This window comes from Dufourea novaeangliae, unplaced genomic scaffold (genome assembly GCF_001272555.1).
Source record: "Dufourea novaeangliae isolate 0120121106 unplaced genomic scaffold, ASM127255v1 scaffold355, whole genome shotgun sequence".
In the NCBI taxonomy this organism is placed as follows: domain Eukaryota; kingdom Metazoa; phylum Arthropoda; class Insecta; order Hymenoptera; family Halictidae; genus Dufourea; species Dufourea novaeangliae.
The window spans coordinates 67,866-92,863 of record NW_015374251.1 but is presented as its reverse complement, the minus strand read 5'-3'; the positions used below and the strand labels follow the sequence as shown (position 1 = coordinate 92,863).

General features: G+C 45.0%; 1 protein-coding gene across 2 annotated transcripts; it reads right to left on the bottom strand.

Annotated features, from left to right (window-relative positions):
- Positions 1 to 1,714: 1,714 nt before the first annotated feature.
- LOC107192614 (protein kinase C, brain isozyme) lies at positions 1,715 to 24,998 on the bottom strand. 2 transcript variants are annotated; one of them, XM_015581913.1, is made up of 13 exons: positions 24,637 to 24,998; positions 16,501 to 16,532; positions 16,300 to 16,382; positions 13,432 to 13,543; positions 6,521 to 6,649; positions 5,333 to 5,486; positions 5,010 to 5,238; positions 4,571 to 4,702; positions 3,731 to 3,996; positions 3,235 to 3,436; positions 2,939 to 3,127; positions 2,125 to 2,265; positions 1,715 to 2,024 (listed from the first exon to the last, which is right to left on the bottom strand). In XM_015581913.1, the coding sequence occupies exons 1-13, from the start codon at positions 24,834 to 24,836 to the stop codon at positions 1,872 to 1,874; spliced, it is 2,022 nt and encodes a 673-aa protein (XP_015437399.1). In that variant the 5' UTR covers positions 24,837 to 24,998; the 3' UTR covers positions 1,715 to 1,871. The 2 variants fall into 2 exon arrangements, with proteins under 2 accessions (XP_015437399.1, XP_015437400.1); XM_015581914.1 differs by lacking the exon at positions 13,432 to 13,543 and adding an exon at positions 9,211 to 9,319.

Below are 24,998 nucleotides of genomic sequence, written 5' to 3'. Positions count from 1 at the left end.
TGAATAATTACAGTCACTGAATTCCTAATGAAAGGGAATATCATTGTAGATGTTTAAAAAATGTGATTCCATTTTTAAAAAATGAATGTGACCTTGATATCTCTAAAAATAATGACATAAAAACAAAAATTTTTTGGTATCGTATGAGCCCCATTGAACCATTCACCATTGTCCTTAAGACATGCGATGGATTTTTAAAAACAACAATGGTATTTGAAGTGCAAACGTGTCAGGTGACTCATCCTGTATAGAAGTCTGTGGAGAGATAATTCCCTCGTTCCTTCGGAATGCTCTTCTGAATCGACGCTCAGCGATTTTTCTCTAAATCGTTCCCGTACCTCGATCATTCGAGCCAGGACGAGAAAGCGTCTGTTGTATCACTGGAGCCTGGAGAACAAGGGTTTCAGGCACGAGACGAATTCTTAGGAAATACTTGAAAGTCTTCGCGTGGTTTCGAACGAACGCAAAAGACTGGAAGAGATGAAACCGAAAAAGGCCACCGCCATTTAAAAACGAGTCCACGGAAACGCGATGAAAACGATGAAACCGGTAGATAATGGGGAAAAAGTAAAGAAAGTCAATGTCCGACCGGACGAACAAACGAGCATAATTCGTCGTTATCGTCCGTCCTGATTGTCGAGGGCACGATACACTTCCGTCCCTATCAATTAGCCATAACAACCGTCGAACGATTTGACGTATCCTCGCCTCGCAACAAATTATACGAAGTTATGTACATAGGGTACATGTATTTTGATAATTCTCCATCCACGTCCGTTCGAAAGAGATCCTGTCCTGCGATCTCGTTCGTCAGGATCGCCGTTAATCGAAATATCAGCTCGTCGCGAGACCGAGCAATCGAATCATTCGATTTTACGCGGCCGTGATGCACGCGTTTATTGATTGTACTTGTGTATATGTATACTAAGAAGACTTATCGAGGTTCGGAGTTCGACCGACGAGAAGTGCAACGTTAACGGGGATACCGATAGAAACATATGGCATCGTATTACACGATAAATCCAGGGCCGAATCAAGGGGGTCTAGAGGGGATTCTAACCACGGGTCCCACATTCCAGGCGGGCCCGTTCTGAACTTTCCATTTCGTTATAATTAAATGTTATTTAATTTTATTTGAAATAAATTTCAATTTTAGAAGATTTATGTATTTTGTTGGGCTGTATTAGAAAAAATCTAAACCTCCCACTTTCCAACCAAGGGGCCCCCGAAAATGTGATAGCCCTGGGGCCCCGAAAAAATCTTAATCGGGCCTGGATAGATCGTAACGATGAACGGAACTGTACGTGTATATGTACGAGCGTGTATGTATAATAATGTTCCGTATCTCGTCTCCCCTGGAAGGCGACCGTGGAGACTATCGAAAAAAATACCGCGATCCAATTGGTACCTAGACGTAGACGGAGAACGAGGACAGCGATTGGGAGGCGTTCCCGTTTCGTTTGGTCGCAGCACGAAATGATTTCCCATCGCGATCGTTCGCGTATATATATATATATATATATATATACCGACGCTTTTCCAGTTCGTCGAATCGATTGACCCGAACGGGAAAAAAAACCGGGAAATCTGACGGACCGTGACTGATGGTTGCCAGCAATTGTGTGAACACAAGCACGGCAACCGACGTGTTTCGGATCCGTCGAATACTAGATTGGATAAGAAAGGATATATCCATCTGAGAACGGAGGGGAACACGGGAAGGAAGAATAGGATGTGGAGCAGGAGTAGGGGAGTCAAGAGGAAAGTGAAAGCCCTGAGTAGCAAGAAGGAATATGAACACCCCGTGGGAATGAACGGGGGTGAAACGTGCGACGAGGTTACCACTAACGAGAAAATCAATCGATCCGTGTTTAAACGTGTTGCACGAATTCGGGATTGAGAAAAGAGAAACCCATGAACTCGGTCTGATCCAAATTCATCATGAACAACTTGTCCGTGGGCGTCAGATCTGTCTTCTCCGAGGTGAACTGTTTGTCGAAGTTGTTCACGTCTTTGCGGTGTTTCTATCGAACAGAAGTAAAAGGGAATGATGGTTAGGGGCTGTTGGTCGTTTGGTGGCGATACCTGAACGGTAACGCTGATCATGGGGTGGGTGGTACTCACGATCTTTGGCTTGAACGGCGGTTGCACCTCGCGATTCTCGATCTTCACCCAGTCGATGTGCCGGAAGAACGTGTGGCTCCTGACATCTTCCTCACCCCGAAATCCGCAGCCCAGTCTCTTCACCGGATTCTTCGTGAGGAACTTGAACGGGGAAAGGAAGCACAATGGTTGGAAGGTTGCAGAAATTGATACTCAAGTATCATATAGTTGACTCTAACTATATTGCCATGGTTGGGACTGTAGAGGAGTAAAATGGCAATGACTTCAGAGCCCCTTCCATGATCTGTTCATAGACATATGGTAGGGATAGGGAGCGCGAAAGTACGTGTAAAGGGGAAGTGCCATGCGTGGCAATATAGTTAGAGTCCACTGTACCAGCATACGTTTCTCACAAGGACTGCTTTACCGGTGGTCCCCATCGATTTGAACGAAACTGCGCATGATCCTTAGGTATAAATATATGAAAGACATTTGTAAAATATGTATTAGCCACCAATGGTAATCAATTTTTGAAAAATTCGAAGTCACAGTTTGGAAAACTCATTCCATTCGGCGGTCATTAGTGAAGCAGCCCTTGCCAGAGACAAGGAGAGAAAGAGAGTTTCGCCACCAACTACGTATAAGAATAGACCTTTCATTTTATGGGAGTTAGTGGTCCACCTAAACTGTAATACCGACACCTTAAAAACTCTGTGATTTTAGCGACCTCTACATTATGAGAACGGTGAATCTACGGTGGATAGTGACACTACAATGGAAATGAGGTTATGTTATCTGAGGTATATTCTTATACCTCATCTGTGGCTTCGCTTACCGCCTTGCAAATTTCTCTGGCCTCCTTGGTCAGACTTTTCGGATAACTGACGTTATGATCCTTGATGGCGTCGAACAGCTCGTCCTCGTCCTCACCGTCGAACGGCGGCTGACCAACCAGCATTTCGTAGAGCAACACGCCGTACGCCCACCAGTCGACCGACTTTCCATACGGTTGGTACAGGATGATCTGCAACGATAAAACGAACCGTGCGGTTGGTTCCGCGATCGCGTCCAAGGTTTATCTACTGGTTGTCGACCGATTCGGTGTAAACGAAAACCGTGACCGAAACCGACTTCGGGTGCGATGTAGTCGGGCGTCCCGCAGAATGTTTTGGTGGTTTTGTCGCCGCTGATACCCTCTTTGCACATCCCAAAGTCTGCGATCTTGATGTGCCCGTCCTGGTCGAGTAAAACGTTGTCTAGCTTCAGGTCCCGATAAATGATGCCCCGGCTGTGCAGATAGAAGAGACCGATCGCGATCTCGGACGCGTAGAATCTGCGAAAATCGTGTAAGTACCTCTTGCGGTTGTTGTTCAGGACTGGCGAGGCTTATAGGTCCCGTCACGAGCAAACTCGACTCCTCCTAGGGGAAAAAAGAGGCGTAGGGACAAGGGCTTCCTACCACTTGGTAAATTCATTTCAAGTAAATGTTAAACCGAATGTTAATTTGGCATAAATTTCAGTAACTATGCCAAGTGATAGCAGGCCTTTCCCTTACGTCACTTTTTCCCCGTAGTGGAAGCCAAATTTGCTCGTCGGTGTACATAAGTATACAATACGCGATACTCACACTGCCACTGGTTCTTTGAACTTGCCGCACTGTTGTATCTGGTACATTAAATCCCCTCCGTTCACGTACTCCATCACGAAGTAAAGACGATCCATGGTTTGAAAGCAAGAATGTAGTTGCACTAAAAACGGAGGCTTGCTCGACAAGGCCAGAACACGTTTCTCGACCATTGCGCACTCCATGTCCTCGTCCTGGATGATAATGTCCTTTTTGAGGATCTTGATGGCGTACAGTTCGTCGGTACCTTTTCGTTCCGCTAGCATCACCTGAAATTCGTTGGTACGCGGTTACCGTCGTTAATCCGATCATATTCGTAATTAACGCAGAATTCAGTGCTGTCCAATTTGGCTCTATAGAGCCAACAACAGCCATCCCCCAACACTGCACAGCACCCCCCAATGTGGGGTGATCCCTTAAAGACGCCAAGTGTACTTTCGAACTTTGCCACGAAGCGAGGGCACTGCGGTCTTATGGTTCAGTCGCAGTTGTATACATTCTTTGTGGCGCATCAGAGCGCATGCGCCTATTCTTGCATTTAAAATATGATGTATGTATAATATGATTGCAGCGCTGTGTGGCTAGCGGAAGATTCACGAAACTTTTTTGGTCTTCCTTACAGGATCACTCCCACCACAGGTGTTTTCCGACCTGTGTCGTGGTTGCAGTGGAGTAACAGAAACAGAAGTCCGAGCTTCTTTGTTTCTACAAAGGCACAACACGAAAGAATGATTGAAAAAGGGACCAAACGAGAGGCTCCCCTCGAAAGCCAAATTAGACAGCCTGGCGTAAGTAAAGCTTTTCATGGCAGAGTCTCTCTAGCCGAGCAGTCAAACGACTGACTTTTCCGAAGCTGCCCTTGCCGAGCACCATCAGGAAATTGAAGTCGCTCGCCCTGATCAGATCGCTCTTGCCCATGTTGTGCGGCACCTCTTTGTCCTGGGCGGTGGTGGCCTTCTTCGTGACCGAAGTTTTCTACGAGCGAAAGTTACAACATGAAGACAGGAGGATCCTTTCTTTATTGTCTATTCCACGTGGACAAACAACGCATTTGTACACCCACCAACTCGGCTTCCGTTAAGGGAAAAAGTGAGGTAAGCGAAGGAAGGGCCTCCTACCATTTAGTTTTGGGGCGTTACTAAAATTTCTGCCAAATTAATATTCCGTTTAACATTTCTTTCACTACTTGAAATAAATTTATTAACTGGTAGAAAACTTTTTTTTCTATACCACTTTTTCCCCTAGCGGAAGCTGAGTTTGTTCACGAGGGAACGCAACGTACTCGCATCTTGACTTTCAACTCGGCAAGATCGACACCCTCCTCCGGCACCGGCACGTTGTAATACTCTCCTTCTTCGGCGGTGAGAAGCTTGAACCATCCGCTCGCCGGTGCCTTCATCAGTTCCGATATACCGAACGACAGGGAACCCATGAAATCGTTTCGGGACGTTCGATCCCAATCCCAAACCTCGATCAACAGCCGCCGGTCTTTGTCCTCGGGCTTCAAGTCGCTGCAACGAGACAGATCATCCGCCCAGTCAGACTAACATCGCGTCGATCCCAGCGAGAAGAAATATTGGAACTGAAGAAGGAACAGCAACTTACAAAACGATAGTCTCGTTCCATTCTGGGTTTAAGCAGGACTTGATCGTCTTTGTTTTTTTCTTCACGTTGTCCGAATCCGGGATTAACTTCAGCTTGACGTAGGGATCCGACAGGCCGTTTGGATCCATCGGAATCAGGTTTCGACCCTGGTTCACTGAAATCCGTTCCAACAGAATTTTTTCGGGTACGTGATACACTCCCTTGCGGACACATTTGCGAATATTCGATTAAACGTTTCGTTTTCTTCCGCTTCGCGTCGCGATTCAACCTTGAATCGAAACGACCAAGCGTTTTTCAGCCGATAACGATGCTCTAATTATAAAAGATCACGCCTTCGTCGAGGCCCTTGTGCCGCCATAATCTTCCAGCTGACACGTGAAAAACGTTCGACGGGAAAACGTCGATAAATCGATCGAGAGATATTTTTACTGACTAACGATTGGCCGCGGGGACGCGGACAGAGAGACTAATTGAAACCGTTCGTGCAGCGAAATGAAAATGAAATCACCGCGTCGGTATAGAGGTATGTGTTACAGGCTGTTCTCGATTATCGTCCCGAATTAGGGTCCACGGTGGGACAATAATCGCATAGGGGGTCAAAGTAAAGAAATCCAAAAACAAGAGTCACACCCTAATGTACATATGAACTGAGAAGCCAATCAGTCTAAGTCACAAAGTTAACAGATAAAAAATTATTCATATGCAGGGGATATACAGAGTGTCCCAAAATACCTTCGACTCCCCGAAATGAAGGGTTTCTGGGGTGATTTAAGACTTTTAAACTTTTTCCTTATCGAAAATGTTATCCGAGGCTTAGTTATTAATGAAAACCCACGGACCAATCAGAGTTTACCTGTCAAGTTTCCGCGGTAGCGTTGGCTACGCGTTACGATTGGTAGCTCTGATTGGTCGGGGGTTTGTCGTTGATATCTCATTAACAAAGCCTCGGATAACATTTTAAGGAGAACATTATAAGCCTCGGATACATTTGTTTCGAACTCATTTCCGGGAGTCGAAGCCATTTTGGGACACCCTGTATACATATGAAACTGGTTGCGTATAAAATAAACCATGAATGTGTTTTTACACGGCGCAAATCATTTATAATAAAACGAGTGACTTACATCGATTCACTTCTGAACCCTCCATATGTACCTGTAGATATACACGTGTCTTGGTTGCACTTACCCTCGACGGTGAGCTTGTTTCCTGTACAGGTGATGTTCAAGTTCATACGACCGCGTCTTTCGGTGTGGTCGCATCCACAGAGATTCGGCACGCTCTCCTCGCATCTCTTATGTACGTTCATGTCGCATGCTGCGTCATTAGATCACGATCAATTATCATAACGTCGTTCGACGTTCGCTGGGCATTGGCGTCGCGGCCAGGCCACCGGCAACCTCGTTTCGCTTGCCACCAACGCATTCTCTTTAAAAATTTCGCTTCGAGCAATAGATTGGATGCAGAATAGGCGTGTGTTTCTTTACGCGTTTCGCCCTCTAACGAAACTGCAGCCGCCTCTTGTCCCTACGTTTTTATTTTTTATTTCAGTCGATCAATTTTATTGCAGTTATCGCAGTATATACTCCCTACCACTTAGTCTGTTTCTTCTATCTTCTTTAGGGGGAATTTCCTCGAGGAGAATACACTGGACGATGCTACGCGACACGAAACAGCGGCTGCAGTCGAAAATGCAGACACATACGCGCGAGACACTGCGAAGAAACGTTCCCAAACACACCACGAACGGCGTCCGACGTGCAATCCAAAATTTAAGTGAGCCCTCGATGAGTGCGACACGCGCAACGACGTTATTCCCATCACCGGAGGGAGGTCCCCCTTTGAAATCAATGAAAAAAGAGTAAACAGAAGTCAAGCAGAGGCTCGGCTTCGAGTAAAAAAAGAAATCTTGAGTGGCTAAAAGCCTTTCCGCCTTGTCATGGAATGCTCAGAGTATGTCGCACTCATCGAGACCGTTCACCCGTTACTTCGAATACGCATTTCGGAACTGTGCCACGATATTTTAGATACGCTCGTTGCAACACGAACAAGAAAATGATCCGACGGAACAACGATCGACGATCGGTAGAGGCGAACGATATGTGAGAGCGAAACGTGGAACGTTCGTTGCCCCGCGCGTAAGTTGCGAAACCGCGTTAAGAAACGATAAGGGAGAACGCGTACGCAGTTTCGTCGAACGATGATGGTACATGTAATTTCGAATTTCACGGGTCTATGTACACGAAGGAATATCCATATTGCGGATTGTCCCATCATTTTGGGACACCATGTATCTGTGACGAGTTAACTCGTCAACGTGCGAGGACAGGTACGCAATTAAAAAACCGCACGACCGTCAAAAGGGAAACAACTGCGTTCGCGTTTACTCTCGGCAAAAGGATGGACGGCAAAACAGCTACGTATAGGTACATGTACACGCTCGTACACACACGCACACACCACCTATTACACCCACACATGTACAATACAACACAGCTACGAGCATGCATGAGATACAATTACGTAGCTACTACGCTCAGAGATCTAAATGTATATCGCGAGTACGTGTCGTATGTACAACGTCGTAAAAATACCTTTTATGTACAAGGCGGTGAGCTCTTAAACGTGCGTCGTTATACGGCAAAAAGTAAACACAAGTACCCTGCCTTCTTTTTTTTTTTTACATTTTTTTTTTTTTTATTTCTTCTTGTTCGATACGCACGAGGTTTTACGAACGACGTTCTCGCTACGGACGAGCATCGAACCAAAGAACTAGCTGGCTATGGTTCGGTCGCGAGGAGCCGAACCAACACGGTTACGGGAACAGGGTATATAAAAGGGGAAAAGGGGGAAGGATTTGTGCGAGATACTCGAAACTGTGGAGGGATACGATAGATACTTCGATAACACGGAACGCGTCGAGCTTGTTTAACGGTTCATCGAACGAAATCGTAGACTTGTCGACGCTATTGAAAAATGTTCTGATCTCTTTTTTTTCTTTTTTTTTTTTTTTCACTCGATGAGAAGCGCGCGAGCACTCGAAACGACACCCTGGATAATCGAGAAGACTCGAATTCACGAAGTACTGATTCGCCTGGATTCGAGGACGCGACGAGGCGATCGTGAAAGCTGACGAAAGAGTTCGGATGGGATCGGTAGGTATAGGTCAGAGACTTCTAATCAGGGCCACGAAATCACGTCTAAATTAGGTTGACGAACGCCATTTTTAGGCGAAGGTGTTATAAATTGCGGCATAGTGGCGAAATATACAGATTCCTCTCGACTATTGTCTGGCTCGTTCTACACGATTATTGTCCAGGTGTTATTCCCACCACTAGGGAGGCTAAAAAACGTATTTACTAGGGTCTGAAGCATTCCTCCCTACAAGATTATTGTCCCGGGGCCGACCTGAGTTCGGGACAATAATCGAGATGAGTCTGTATATACCGCTATATTATTATATAATGAATTGCTCGGAGATTATAAAACTATATCATTTATTTCAATTTTTATGTACGTACTTCTCTTATTGTTATAACTCTGTACTAAAGGGTATTTATCCCGTTAATAAATTATTATTATTATTATACCGCCATTTATGACACCTTTGCCCAAAAATTCGGCGGCACCGATCAAAATCGACGACGGGATTTCGTGACTCTGATTAGAGGGTCTCTAATACAATTGGAATAGTCTCTGAAGGTAAGAAGTCGCATCTCGGGAGTTTTATTCTCGAAACCAGGCGATGAAACGCGAGGCTGTAGCGGCCTATTAATAGGTAAACAAGTGCGGAGATCTAGCCGTACTGCAAATGGATGCATCGCGGGTCGAGTTTTTTTTTTTTTTCTTTTTTTTTGTCTTTAATGCATATTAACTACCTGAACATTTAAGTCCCTGATGCGCGATACCGTGAAGCATCGAGCCGCAGTGGTCGCAGAACGTTGGCGTCAGGTACGTGAAAACCTCCCATTTGTGTGCGGTGCTCATCTGGGAACACAAAACAGGGGCCCGGAGAAACCCGGTCCTTCATTCTGGTTTGATCCTATGGGTAAGTTCGAGAGTGACAGATAGAAAGAGAGAGAGAGAGAGAGAGAGAGAGAGAGAGAGAAATAGAGATAGAGAGATAGAGATAGATAGATAGATAGAGAAGGGGGAGGTGGGTGGAAAGAAGGAATGAAAGAGAGGCGATGGGAAATCGCCGATCGATAGCTAATGACGGATCCACTTCTCTTCTATGGAACGGTGCATCGCTACTTCGAAACCCTGTCACAGTTTCATTTGTTTGCGAATTACAACGCCGATTACAACACAATCGCAGAAAAGACCGACTGGGATCGGCACAAATCGCTGATGATCGCGATATAGGAAGACCAAGGCAAGCAGGGAACAATATCTGGGATAATTTTCAAGAAGGAAAATTTTTTACGGCAACGAATTGATGGTGATCGATGCTCTCGAAGTGATCGAAGTATAGTCGGTTCCTTGGATGCCGTTGACAAAGCTACCAACTCGAGTAGCGGAATTGAATTCGGTACTTGGCTGCTGTTGAGACTCTTCTCAAGGGGTCCTTTTGCCCGACAAACGGAAACGGAACGAATAGAAGAGAAAGTGTGCAAAGTAGCACGAGAAGAAGACGGAGAAAAGGAGACCTAGAATAGACGAGGAAAGAAACGCGAACTCGATATATTTCACTTGGGTTTTTTCTGGTTCTTTCTGACTGATCATCCCTACTTTTGCAGCTTCTGGTTTCAGTTTTTTTTCCGCGAGCTCGTCCTCTCAGTGGTACGTCGTGGACGTTCCGTCACGTTGAACGCGATGGATTATTCACTGGGGCCAGTGCCGGATTAAAATTTTCTTGGGGGGCCCCGATCTAAGCTTTCCATTTAGGTTAAAAAATAATTCAATGAAATTTTGTTCACCGTTTCCTTTTAGAAATAATTATAAATTTGTGTACTAAATGTAGAAATAAATCGGATCGATATTGTTAAAATATAACGAAGCATTCTTGCATGTAATCAAACGTTCGTTATGATTAAATGTTATGGTACCGGGAATAAATTTCAATTTTTTAAGATTTATGTATTTTATTGTATGTTTTATTCGAAAAATGACACCCTCCCCCTTTCAACCAAAGAGGTCCCTGAAGGTTTTACAACCCTGGGCCACAAAATATCTTAATTCGGGCCTGACCGCGCTCCGAATAATTCGTATCCGTACGTTATTCGAAGAACCCTAACAAAGGAATAAATAGATCTCAGAGTATTCCCAATCGCAAATTCATGACCAGAAGAAAATGAAAAATAAATAAATAAATAAACCAAATAAACGGTGCGGGACTAGTGTTGCCGAGAGGCTGGTAGAAGCGGAGGGACACAGAGCACATGAACACAAACTGTACAATAAATAGAGCGAAAGAACGGTTATGTACAATTGGAATTGGAAAATATCGTACGGCGAGGATCGTTCGGATCGTCTTCACGGCCGAGCACGGCCGCGGTGTGCTGGTCCAAGCTTTTCTCGTCCATTCCGCTAAACTAATCGATGCGTGCTGCTTTCCACTACTCCCGACCTCATTTTGAAAAACTAATAGATTTCTATACAGGGTGTAACAAAAGTGTTGTCGGTCCCTGAAATGGATTACTCGTTGGATGATTTGGAACAAGTTTTCCCTTAGCAAAAATGTTGTGCGGGGCTTTGTTAACGAGATATTAACAAAAAAACCCCGACCAATTGGAGCGCGAGTCTGCCGGCCGAGCTGCCACGGTAGAGTCAGCTACGCTGCGATTGGTAGGGGGGCGGGAGCTCGGCCGGCAGACTCGTGCTCCGGTTGGTCCGGGGTTTTTCGTTAATATCTCGTTAACGAAGCCTCTAATAACATTTTTTCAAAGGAAAAACTTGTTCCGAATCACCCAACGAGTAATCCATCGCAGAGACCTACAAAATTGTTGTTAGACCCTATATAGTTTCACGGTGCTGAACTCGCTGGCAATTCTATCGTTTTCAACGGTTCCCACGCGTTCTACGAGTCGTCGCTGCGTTTCATGAACGTCCATGAACGGAAACGTTCCAGTAGCAAACGCTCCAGACGTCGAGCCGTAAATACGTTCCACTCGCGGAACATCGACGGCGGTTGTAAAGTGGCGACGGAATCGTCGAAAGTAGCGCAAAGTGTGTAAAGCATCGTGATCCGGAGGCCAAGCTAAATACGTGTCTCGCTGGTGTTACGACTAGTTGGAGCCAACACCAACGAAAATGCAAAGTTTCTGCAGCGCACGATGCGGATTTCACGGAGAGGAGAACAACATTCGAACCGTGTGGAGTAGGAGGAAAACACACGTGGGCACGCATACAGTCTCGGACGAGAGAGGACACGTGACGACGACACGAAGAAAATTCTGCGCCGTAAAACAATAACAGGAGATGCGTCTAGCGATGGGCAACGTCGGGTTTCCAACACTTTTCTCATTTTCAGAACGCTAGAACCGCGAGGAACTGCTTGGAAACGTCTTCCCACCGCTAGATTCGTCACCGCGTAGATATGTACACGAGAAGGGTGAAGATTGAAAGAAAAATAGAAACAGAGAGAAATCGAAAGAAAGATACACGAAAGCGAACAACGACGGTGTAGAACGTGCGCGGGAGAGAAATACAGAGAGAGAAGAAGACACAGAAGAGGAGGAAGAAGAAAAAATGGAGAGAAAGACGAACAGATTTTATTGAGATTTTTTAAAGCCGCGATTCCCTTTCTGTCCTGCTCTCTAGCTTTTTCTTCTCTCTCTTTGTTCCCCTCTTACCGCAAACAGTAATCAGGTACAGTTTTCTGTGCGCACATACAGTGTGTAACAAAAGTCTTGTAGATCCCTGAAGTGGGTCACTCGTGAGGTGAGTTGGAACAAGTTTTTCCTTAACGAAAATGTTTTCCGAGGCTTTGTATTATTAACGAAAAACACACAATCGCAGCGCGCAGCCAACGGTACCTAGGAAGCTTGGCCGGCAGACGGGCGCTCTGATTGGTCGGTCTTTTTCGTTAATTCCTTTCGATTATTGTCTGGCTTCTTCTACACGATTATTGTCCAAGCGTTATTCCCACCACTAGGGGTCCTAAAAAAACGAATTTACTAGGGTCTGAAGCATTTCTCCCTACAAGATTATTGTCCCAGCGCGTTCAGGACAATAATCAAGACAAATCTGTATCTCGTTAACAAAGCGTCGGACAACATTTTCGCTAAGGAAAAACTTGTTCCAAATCACCCGACGAGTAATCATCCATTTCAAGGACCTACAACATTTTTCTTACACCCTGTAGAAGGGAACGCGATACACACGAGGAATACAACGAAGGAAAGCCTGCCGTGAGGTATATATTGTATATGTACATATATACACGTGTACGAGGTGCGATGAAATTCGCGAACCTTACCAGAGAGTAGGTATCTTTTCCGGAAGGGAAACGAACGACGCGACGCCCAGTGTTACGAAACGTCTCGGATCGATCGATCTCGCAACAATTTATTTCCAACGGTAACCAGTCGATTTTCCGACGGTCGTTGCCTCTACTTCCGATTGGGACGGAACGAGGCGAGACGATTTCGCAACACTCGAGCGCGCCCCGGAAACAAGACAAGTCGAGAGACGATTTATACTGCTGTGATCGTGTCTTCGATACCAGCTAAGCTAGGGTAGCGCCGCCGTTTCGCGACACGCTCTCAAGCTTCGCGAATAAATATTTACATCGATGGAACAGGAACATTAGCAACAGCAAGAACAAGAAGAAGAAGAAGAAGAAGAAGATGATGAATTAGGTGAACGAGAACAATTACAAGAACCATATTAGAAGTATATGTATATACCAAGAATATTAGAGGAACAAGACGAAGATAAAGCAACACCCATAGTACGTACAAACGGTGGGCCAAAGAAAAAAGAAATGTACGATTCGGTATAACATGTGCGACAGTGTCCGTGTCCTTTTTTTTTTTTTTTTCTTATCGTGTGTCTGTGTGCGTGTGACTGGTTGCGTGTTCTCGTATTTTATTTTATATATCTATATTATTTTTTTTTTTTTTTTCATTCATTTTCTTTGCTTTTTAATATGGTACCTTGGCACTTCATGCCCTGGTGGATGACACCATAGAGAAGACTACCGCAGTGGTCACAGAAGGTGGGGCTGTTGTAGGTATGTTGCTTGAATTGGTGCTTCGTCCGCGTGTCCTGCGTTATTACACCATTACACCGTGCACACACACGCAGACTGTTTGGTTCATGGCGAGGAAATCGTGAATCGGGATTGTGGACGGAGGATCCGATCAGTCTCGACCAATTTCACCGACATCCGTTCGAGGCTTAACCCTTTGCACTCTGAATTTTCTAATTCCCCATATATTTTGTCCCTTCGGAAGGGACAAGTGCGAAGGATTAATATATTCAACATAGTTGGCGTTACAACAAAAATAAATTAATAATGCTTATAAATGATCAGATTCTCATGTTCTCAATTATTGCAGCTCATTTATACTTTTGTGCTCCTTCAGGGTGTGTTAGAAACAATCATATATTTTATTATACTGTATAATATATTGATGTAACTGTTTCCAATCTTATTTTCATTAAATGTTATATACGTATACTTTGTTTATACCCGTTAAATAACTAAAAAGTGTTTGGATGTAGGCAACGTGGGTCGATCGGTAATTTTGCGAATCAGTGAGACACGCGCGGCACGAGACAAGACGCCAGCTGCGCTCCATTAAGCTATCGTAGGTTTGGTATCGTCGTCCATCAAATTCCAGAAGCGCGAACTCGATTATTGCCCTCCCCTTGACTCGTTAGCGGCGACCGCTTCGTTCCGGCTAATTGTACGCGTCCGAGAATCGACGCCCGTGCGCGTTGATCTTCGAGCCTATTTTCTCGACGATCGCGGTACGATCATTTCGATCAGCCATACACAACCTACGACCCCACCATTGGCGTAACTAGGTAGGGGCCAGGGTGGGACTGAAGTTATGGAAATATATAAAAAAAAAAAAATCATTCGTCAGTTGGTAAAATCTTATGTTATAAAAAATAAATACATGAACCGAAATGTAATACGCAACGCAACTAAGTACAAAAAATACAATACAATTCTGATTACGTTAAAGTATTGTAAAATTGTATTAGAATTAAGCTATTTAATTTTTACATTCTACTTAACTAATAATTCTATAATATCAATTGAAAGGTAATTAAAGGTAAAAGTAACGTTGTTCGTTGAGTATGGCTGATCTAGATTATAGACTGCAGTTTTATATTTGTATAACAACATTCCGTTTCGTGAAACGGAAGTGATGCGTCGGGGAAATCGGCGAGCGATCGAAGGGTTATGGTTAAGGGGACGCACATTTTTACGGGTTGTCGAGAAATAGACGTCTTCGAAGCACAGAAGCACGGGGGGAATCAGCATCAGGACGGAGGATAGACGCTAGGACATTGATCGTTTTAAACGAAATTTCCCAACGTAAATAAAAAAAAACCGGTTTTATTTCATCGCGATCGCCGGAGAAACGTTCGCGACTCGTCGAGGCACGTTCGAAAACAATCCAGCCGAGATTATCGGTCGAAATTCCGCGAGTATAGCGCCTCTTCGAGTTATAGTGACTTCGTAAAAAGAGCAGGGTTTCGGATCTTCCACGCCTTTAACCCTTGTGTGGACGATCAAAATTGTTCACGGTTATCGAGCAATTAGAAAACCCCTATTCTGACAGATTAGGTAAACATAAATACTTTAAGGCATTCCTACATAGAGTACTAAGAACTATTTAATCTCAGTTAATATTTTATTAAAAATTTCCTATCGCGACTAATTCCATATTGTATAATATATTGATGTAACTGTTTCTAATCTTATTTTCATTAATTCTTGTGTAATGTGTAAATAAACAATTTTACTACCATACTTTTTCAAAACTCTTAGCTTCCCCTTCCTATAATATACCCAGTACTGTTTTAGACAAGAAAATAAAAAATTGTGAAAGGCAATTTAGAAATGTGTACCCGGTTGCCTACACAAGGGTTAAGGGTTTCGGTGGCAAGTTCAGTGTCGTGGGACGACCAACTTTTTTTGAAGAAGTACCAAATGACACATTTAGGGGATTGTACTCTCAAGGGTATCACATTGCACCACTGAGAAAAGGGTCACACCTAAAGTTATTATAGCTCGGTGAGGCACTATACGCGAGTCGGAAACGTTGCTCAAAGTCCAACCGAATTCGGCCAACGAATCTCCTCGTATTCCGTCCCCATAATTATACTTCGTGTTACAAGCGTGGTTAAACGAAGCGCAGAAAACGCTTAGGCCAATCGTGCGCGGTGCGAGAAAACGTGGAGAAATATATAGCTGTCTTCCGATCGTTCGACTCGTCGGCTCGTTACGTCGGTTCGTTTCATCATTTTCCGCTTGTATGTTTTGCATCTTCGTTCGATAATCGAACGTTTCAAGGTTTTTGGATTTAGTAACGGGTTGGTGGGTGGGTGGAAGGGTAGTTTAATTTTGGTGGTGGTGGTTGGTCGATCTGTGCTATAGGTAAGGGTATGTGACCGAGCCAATCTAATTGACGAAATAGTCGGGGCGACAAGTTTACTCGTTTTACGAGTAAAACAGCCGCCCCGAACCGAACCGATCCAAACCGCACTGAACGGAACCGAATCGAATCGAATCAAATCGAACCGAATCGAATCGAACCGAATTGACTCGAATCGAACTGAATTGACTCGAATCGAATCGAATCAAATCGAACTGAATTGACTCGAATCGAACTGAATTGACTCGAATCGAATCGAATCAAATCGAATCAAATCGAACTGAATCGAACCGAATCGAACGAACGAGAGAAAGGCGCGATAAACTGCGCCGAGAAAGAAAAACAAATAATCGAAAGAAACGGAATCGCGTGTAACGTTACGGTACATATGTACGTTTCGATACTTACGTCCGAGTCAGCACCTTTGTCAGCTCCCGGACACGTGAACGTCACGTATTCGTGACATCGCTTGTGAACGACGAAGCTGCAGACTGAAACAAAAGCAAAACGTAGCGAAACTTCTTCGAAAGGATTGTGTTTCTACAAAGAGTCGACGACGACGACGACGACGACGACGACGACGACCACGTCGATCCGAACGCGTCTTACCTTGGCATTGATATCCTTGTTTCCCGAATCCCCTGAAACAGACGTTTGCCTCGCGGTTAATTTACCCGATGATTCGTCGATCGATTAGAAATGTTATAGGTATGTAATAGTATGTATACGCTTCCGTATCGGTTCGATCTAGTGATGGGCGATACATGCCAATTGTATCGATGTTTCGTATCGCTACATATCGGTGGTGAAAATATCAGAAACGAAGTATCGATTATCGGTACTTTTAACTCATTATCTGTAATCTGTACTGAAAAAAACGTTTAAATAACAAATATCTCACTATACTTCATTTGATGATTTGTTGTATTAGTATAAAAAAGGGTTTCCACCCGTATGAATTGAATTAAATTGAATATCAATATTTCGATATTCGAAAGTATCGATATTCCGATATATCGATACCGTATCGTCCATCACTAGTTCGAACAGCGAGAAAAAGATCGTAAATCGAGGAACATTCTGCTGCGACGAGAGGTGGAAATGAGCAACGGGAGAAGGAAGGGATCCGCGAAACACGGATAAACGACGAATAGAAATACAGAAAGGGTCGAGGTAAAGGGACGCGAGGAGAAGGAAAGCCGAGCAAATCCACGATTAGCCTACATTCCTTCGCCTCCTTCCCCGTTTAAGCGCACGCAGTTGGGCATAGGCGAGGATTCCCGTAGCAGAGTAAGAGTTTCGGGGAACGGCGAAGAACCTCCTCCATCCTCGATCGAAAAATGATCGGATATGTCGGTTCGAGGGCAAACGAGAAATCCTAACCCTGTCCGTTTCGGTTCGCATCAGCTTGCGCCGACGTTTACCGGGATAACGAAACAACGAGTCGATACAGTCTATTTTCGATGCGGCATGCGCGTGCCTTCGACGTACGCCCTTTCGTCAATTAAGGTCGAATTACTCGATCGTTCGGATCGGCAGCGTATCCAGTCCAGCCGTTCGAGATAAAGCTAAAAGGACATAAGGCCAACGTCCCTATTTCGAATCATTAGACTGCAGATTTTATGCATTTATAGCACATAGGGCTCTGTGAAATACAATAAAAAACAAAACTTCCATCGGATCCAGAGTTTTCTATTTTATTCTGAACCGAACAGGATACTTCAGAGGGAAAATAAATTTCTACGATTACTCCTATGATAATCGCGAAGAGACTGTAGTAGTATTAGTAGTAAGGCAAAGCGATACCCGATATACGGATGATTTTTATAGTGAAATTAATAATAATAGTAGTATTAGTAGTACCACAAAGCAATACCCAATATACGAAAGCTAAGTATGTGCCGAGAGCGTGGAAAAGGAGAATCAAAATAGAGAGAGAAAGAAGAGAGGGAAACGTGACGAAAATTCGCGAACACGAACGATTTCGCCGACACACAAAACTCGGCAACCGGTAACGATATAACAGAGCAAAACTTCAAGTGGAATGTCCCATCAACGTCACGCTGGACCAGGCCAAGTGCGAGCTACAAGTGTTTCTCGTCTCTCGACGGGCACTCACTCAATTATGGTCGACGCGTAACGTCAGAGGATCGGTTGACCAGTCGCGCTTCAGACGCCGACTGGAGGAACCAACCGTTCGAAATATCCGTTCGATATCGGTTAGGCGAGAACATCTTTCGGAAGTTCTTTTCGGTTCGCTGTCACGATCCAGACCCAGGGACCGTATTCGATTTTACTCTTTCCGATGGTAAAATCTATTTTATTTTAGGTCGTCTAGTATTTAATATAGATACATAATAGTCTAAAAATAATATTCAAAAAAAAAGTTCATCATATAGTGGAATTAATGCAATGTTCGCCGCTTCTAGATGTCGAGACTTCTCTGAAGGCAATTCAATAGTTCGAAAGTTGAATTTTCACCGAACGGTTCCAAAGTCACAAGATTTTTGGCACCTTTGATTTGCTCTCTTCAAAAGTTTGCAAAACGTAACTTAATACACTTTAGCCCTGGCGTCCAGATACATGTATATCGTTCTCGCTCGTAACCTTACTCTCGCGGACAATCCTCTATAGATACGCGAATCCACCGAAAGCCTTTTGTCACGGCCTAATTGGATGCGCTCGCTCGGTGTCCATCGATTTTCTACCCGCTGCTTCTCTTTGCGGCAACGGACCAGCAAAAATTCCCAAAGACAGACCCGAACACCCTCCCCAACTGCGACCGTAACCACCCTCCCTCCTTTCACTCTTCGTCCAGAACAGAAATCCTTTCTGGCCCGCAAATACCCGAGGCTAGAGGGACACGCATAATACCCGTGGTGTCTCCGGCACTGACACGCGTTCCATTTCTCGGACCATCCGGTTCTTGTCTCGGTTATCCCCGGAAGTGGAAAACGTGTCACCGAACAGTTGAATCGTTTAATTGCGGTTGTAACGGGGGCTAAGCGAATGCACACGATGGTAAACAACGGACACATACACTCCCTTTCACAAATATTAGGACACTTATCAAATATACAGGGTGTACCAAAATAACTTCGACTCCTGGAAATGAGGGTGTCCTGGGATAATTTGGAACAACTTTTTCCTTAACGAAAATCTTGTCCGAGGCTTTGTTGAGGAGATATTAACGAAAAACCCCGACCAATCAGAGCGCGAGTCTGACGGCCGAGCTTCCGCTGTAGCGTTAGGGCTACCAATCGTAACGCGTACCCAACCCTACCGCGGAAGCTCGGCCGGCAGACTCGCGCTCTGATTGGTCGGAGTTTTTTGTTAATATCTGTGGGATCGGTAACTCCATACCCAACAAAGGAGCAAAATAACATCTTGGGAAAATAGGAGGGTTCCGTGGAGTAGTGGGTAGAGTCTCTGCTTACGGCGCCGGGGGTCGTGAGTTCGAATCCCGCTTGGGCCCTCTCATTTTTCTAACACTCCTACATTTGGGGGCTCGTCCGGGAGGGAGGCATCTACGACCACACGAGGACGATGACGATGACGATGACGAAGAGAGGGGCATGTCTCCCAAAAAGTGAATAGTGGGGAGAGTGTTACCCGAAAAAGACGAAGAGAGGGGCACGTCTCCCAGAAGTTGAAAAGTAGTGGGAGAGTGTTACCGAAAAAGACGAGGAGAAAAGACGTGCGCAGAAGACATTCGAGGGCGAATGTCAGCGCAGGATGGCCGAGTGTGGGATCGGGAACTCCATACTCAATCAGAAGTTGAAAAGTAGTGGGAGAGTGTTACCGAAAAAGACGAGGAGAAAAGACGTGCGCAGAAAACATTCGAGGGCGAATGTCAGCGCAGGATGGCCGAGTGTGGGATCGGGAACTCCATACTCATCAAAAAGGAGCGAAATAACATCTTGGGAAAATAGGAGGGTTCCGTGGAGTAGTGGGTAGAGTCTCTGCTTTCGGCGCCGGGGGTCGTGAGTTCGAATCCCGCTTGGGCCCTCTCATTTTTCCAACACTTCTACATATCTCGTTAACAGGAGTATCACATTTTCTTCATACCAACCGGGTGTCCTAATACTTATGCACGGTAGTGTACATCCCTGTAAAGGGTGGTCGGTGGAGACACGGGATCGCGCAAACAACAAAACGAGAGGTGATCGCTCGATTTCGGTGGAGAATTCAACAGGCGGTTTGCGTTGGCCTTTGGCCAGAACACGCTCGTTTTCGTGGAACGCGTTTTTTTAAATCGCGTGGCGCCTCGCGAACGACCGCGAACAAGACGAGTTTACGAACCGATAGCATCCCACCACTGTCACCACCTTTCCCCATTCGCGATTCCTATTGCTTTCTTCTTCGGTTCGCGAAACTAGGAGACAAGCTCCATACGCTAGTCCATCGGAGGTCAGCGTATATGTACAGACTCTTCTCGATTATTGTCGCGAACTTGGATCTGCGTCTGAACAATAATCTTATAGGGAGAAATACTTCAGACCCTCGTAAATTCGTTTTTTTTTGCCCGAATCTCGGCAACAAAGTATGCGCTTGACAGCCCCCCCCCCCCTTCTCCCCCCCCCAGTGGTGGGGATAACGTCTGGACAATAATCGTGTAGGACAAGCCAGACGATAATCGAGAGGAGTCTGTATATACTGCTATACTATACTGCCATTTCCTATGCCCCTTTTCCATCCCAGTGGCGGGGATGACGCCTGGACAATAATCGTGTAGGACAAGCCAGATGATATTCGAGAAAAGTCTGTATGTATCTACTGGTGTCGCATCGATGAGATCAACGGGGGATAGATTCTCATCCATTTCTCGGAGAACGACGAGGATTATCGGGATTCGTGGTCCGATATCCAGTAATCCCGTGCACGAGCGAGAGAACACGGAACAAGTCCGTTTGCTTTCGTGATCGTGGACCAGGTCGACCACCATCGGTGATCGTCGACGGAGGGTGGGTTGACCGATTTCCCCAGATAGGGATGAACCGATCCAGGTAAATACAAGTAAATGATTGATAATTTCGTTTCGATACCGAGTATTTTTAGTATCGATAGGTACTCTCGGTTACAATATACATACTTGCGACACTAAGTAGATATCGATACTTTTTTTTCCGATACAAGTTACGAATAAAAGTATCGATACCTTGACGGTATATCGGTTTATCCCTATTCCCAGAGGTAGCTATTCATCTTCCGCCGCCATCGAGCATCCGAGCTTTCCGAGGATTATTTTCAACGATCCCAAAATAACGGTCGTCGTGCTCGATGCTTCCACGAAATCATCTTTTCCCGGTTTCTTTTTTATTTTCCATAGATTAGCAAAGCCGACCGAGAAACCAATGGAAAATGAAACGCATGCATTCTTTTACCTGACAAAAGATAAAAATTGTCGGACTCTCTCGAGTGGCTAGGACTTTTTTTTTTTCCTTAGTTTAGTAATCTTGTTCGTACGCATGTATCCTCGGTATAGATTTGATTCGTCGACTGTTTCGTACGAACACGCGATATATCGTTTCGGTCGCTGGTGGAAAATGCAAATTCGAGAAACCTGAAAGATAACGGCTGTTTTTTTTTTTTTTTTTTTTTTTTTATTTACTTAATTTTTCGTCGCGACGTTCGTCCAGCTCGTTTCGTTCAATGTTACGAAGCTCGTGGCGCTACGCCGGTCGATATAAATTCCCTTATTCCACTCGCGGAGCAAACGATAAATTCGTCGAGCGTCCACACCGACCACGTCTATAGTACACTACGACTAGCCGACGAAAACCGGTTCTCTCGTGATCGGGCTCCCGACGTGTAATCGATGAATTTTAATTGAGTGAAATTTGTTTTCCTTCCGCGTTCCATCTACCCGGAATTCGTTTTGGTCGGGAGTCGAATGTAAATGTCATTCGCAAATTAACCGATGGACTGCGAATCCGCGGCTTTTTCCTTCCATTATTATGTAATGTTTTTCGTTTATAAACCCACGGTAGCAATAGGCAATTTAGTATATACGTATCTTAACGAATGCAATCTAAAAATTTAAAGAAAAGTAGTAAATTCTCGTTGAGCGTTCGAAGACTGAACAGCACTGACAATGAAAGGTTAAACGCTGACTTTTCAGTGAGGTTTAATGAATGATATTTGTTTCAGCCGTATATGGCCATTTTTTATGAAATATTTAATATTCACGAGCACTTTGAGCACTCATCGAGGATTTACTGTACCGTATTAATACATAGTGTATCGACGAGTTTGTGTGAAATGTAAAACGTTTTGCAGATTAATCTTCCCACGGTGATTAAAACTGTGTTAATAAAGAAATGCGCGTTTCGAAGTGACGCGCGCAGTTAAAAGCGAAACTGCCACGAGCCACGAGGCGGCCAGACATCCTTCCAGATAAAGCGAACACGGTCACGCGAAACCACATAATTCGATAACGATTTTAAATACGTTACGACCGACGATCGCGACACGTGAGTCGCCCCAACTGACAGAAGCCACCGAAGTACATAAATCCCGCGATCGGTCGCGACGAACAACCTATTCGTGGATAACGCCGATCGATGAGTTCCCAGCCTGAGAATTGGAAGAAAAATCGCGAATTCGATGTGGACGGGATCGGTTCATTTATCGTTCATATCTGTGATCCGGTTCGAATTGGTTCGAATCGGTTCGAATCGAATTGGTGCGAACTGTTTCTCGAATTGGTTTAAATTGCTTCGAGTTAGTTCGAATCGGATAAAATTGATTCGAATTGGTTTGAACTGGTTCGAATTGGTTCGAATCGGTTCGAATCGAATTGGTGCGAACTGTTTCGAATTGGTTTAAATTGCTTCGAGTTAGTTCGAATCGGATAAAATTGGTTCGAATTGGTTTAAATTGCTTCGAGTTAGTTCGAATCGGATAAAATTGGTTCGAATCGGATAAAATTGGTTCGAATTGGTTCGAGTTAGTTCGAATCGGTTCGAATCGGATCGCAGTACCACAGCTAACCGCGTCCGTCGCGATTTAACTCGATTATCCTTGGCTATATATCTGGTTAACCTAAGAATTAAACTGGAACGGAGAATCACGCGCGTAACCGAGTTTTCACGCGTTTTCACAGTCGAAGGGGAACGCAACAGCTGCAGGCAGAAGCCGTCCCCAGCATCGGACATCGGAAACGTCCGTCGCGTACGTTCGCGACGGCAAAATCGATGTCGGCGAAACAAGTTACAGTTCGGTTAGTGGGTCGCGGAGCTATTGTGCCGTCAACGCTCGCGGCATTTTCGTTTCAGCTGTCCACCGAAACCGTAAACGTTTCGATACGCACGGGTATCGATCGAATTATAGTCGGTTAACCAATCCCCTTCGAACCACGTTCGATCGCGAAACGATCCGTTATCGAAGTGTGGACGTTGGGAACGAAATTGCTCGCAATCGGGAACACACCGCGACGAATCGTCCGACGAACCACCGTTTCAAGCAATCGATCGCCCACGAACCTTCCGAAAACTCTGAATTCTTCACGTGTTACACATATATAACGTCTAGCTGCTTCAAAGATATAGCGTTAGTCATAAACGTGGTCGGCCCTTAAACCGTTAGTACTCGATCATCGGGGGCTCATTGTGTCCCACAGTATCGTAGACCACTTTCAGGTATCGGGTTCCAAGGAATAAAACGAAAAGGGTTATAATATTCGAAAGAAATTCTCGTTTTTTTAAGCTTTCATAAAAAATAAAACAGCCAGAAGTATTTTAAATCTAACATTATCACGCTATAAGCATTTGTTTAATTACATTTACACGAAAAAAACCGATCCCAAATTGACGTCGTACGATTCTGAACGATGGTCCAGCACAGTTTTTACAACTCAAGAGGATTAGGCTACCAAAACACATAAACTTTAGGGTCGGTCAGGTTTATGGCTAACGCTATATCTTTGAAGCAGCTATACTCGTGTGTGTGCGTGTGTGTGTGTGTATGCACGACCGGCTGCCACGTCGTTGTACGTCGCTCAATTTGCTAAGACGGTTCAACCGGCCAACGCTCGGTCCATTACGTTTCGCAATGTTCCACGTCCGACCTAGAAATCGGTATCCTCGAACACCACCAGCGATCGATCGAATTCGAAAGATACGTTTATACCCTGCGGTTAGATCGCGCTTTCGATTCGACTCGATTCGAATCGGTCGTTTCTAATTCGGACCAAGTGCGAGCATTCCCAAGGCCGGACCGTTTAGCGTTTAACCGCTGCTTGAGCCGCTTCACCGGCAGCTAAGGTCCACTGGATTTACGGTGTCTCCGAATAGAGACGGAGGGGACAGGAGGGAGAACAGCGAAACCAGTGGAATCGCCGACTTCCAGAAACACGCGTTTCCACAATCCGTTGGGAGAAACGCGTGACAGTGACACGCGACCGGATGCACGAGAATCGCGATCGAATATATATCTGTACATGCCTACGTTTGAATTAACAATAATAAGCATAATTTAAGAACGAGGTAAACCTTTTGACACGCAAATACAGAAACAGTGGTGGTTAAAAAAAAAAAACTAGAGCGGAAAAGATTACTAGAAAAAGATGTTACCGATCTACGTACATTAGTGTAATTATGTATGCATATCGAAGAGGAAATACACCACAAGAAAACACTTATCGAGGATAGAAAAACGCAAAAAGAAAAAACCTCTCGAATACGAGCTACCGTGTCGTTCGTACAATGACGATCGACAACGAGCCTTCCAACGAACATTCCTTACCAGATAAAGTCCTTGCAGTGGCTGCAGAATGTCGGCTGCTTGAAGAACCGTGGCATAAAGTTGTGGTTCTTGACGACATAGATGTTCTTCTTCTTCAGGGCACCTTTCCGTCCCCGGATCTTCTTCGCGAACGCTGTGGTCGCGTCCCCCGGGCCGAGCGAGTCCTCGCACGTGTTGTTCGCTTCCTGTTCGTCCGCCATCGCGTGATCCTTTTTCCCTCGTTGATTTATACGAAGAAAACGAGAAAACGACGACTGCCGATGCGGTACGTTCGCGCACGGTACCCGACACTGCCGCGGGCCGGTGATCTGCTCCGCGGCTTTTCCTCGACTGTCAACGGCGGAACTTGCACGCGGCGCACA

Bases quoted from the DNA above. Each gene is read 5' to 3' on its own strand.
- LOC107192614 (XM_015581913.1), bottom strand. From the start codon at position 24,836: ATGGCGGACGAACAGGAAGCGAACAACACGTGCGAGGACTCGCTCGGC. The intron at 16,383-16,500 runs GTAAGACGCGTT...CTTTTGTTTCAG, and splicing joins ACAAGGATATCAATGCCAAG to TCTGCAGCTTCGTCGTTCAC. The intron at 2,025-2,124 runs GTGAGTACCACC...TCTGTTCGATAG, and splicing joins CGCCGTTCAAGCCAAAGATC to AAACACCGCAAAGACGTGAA.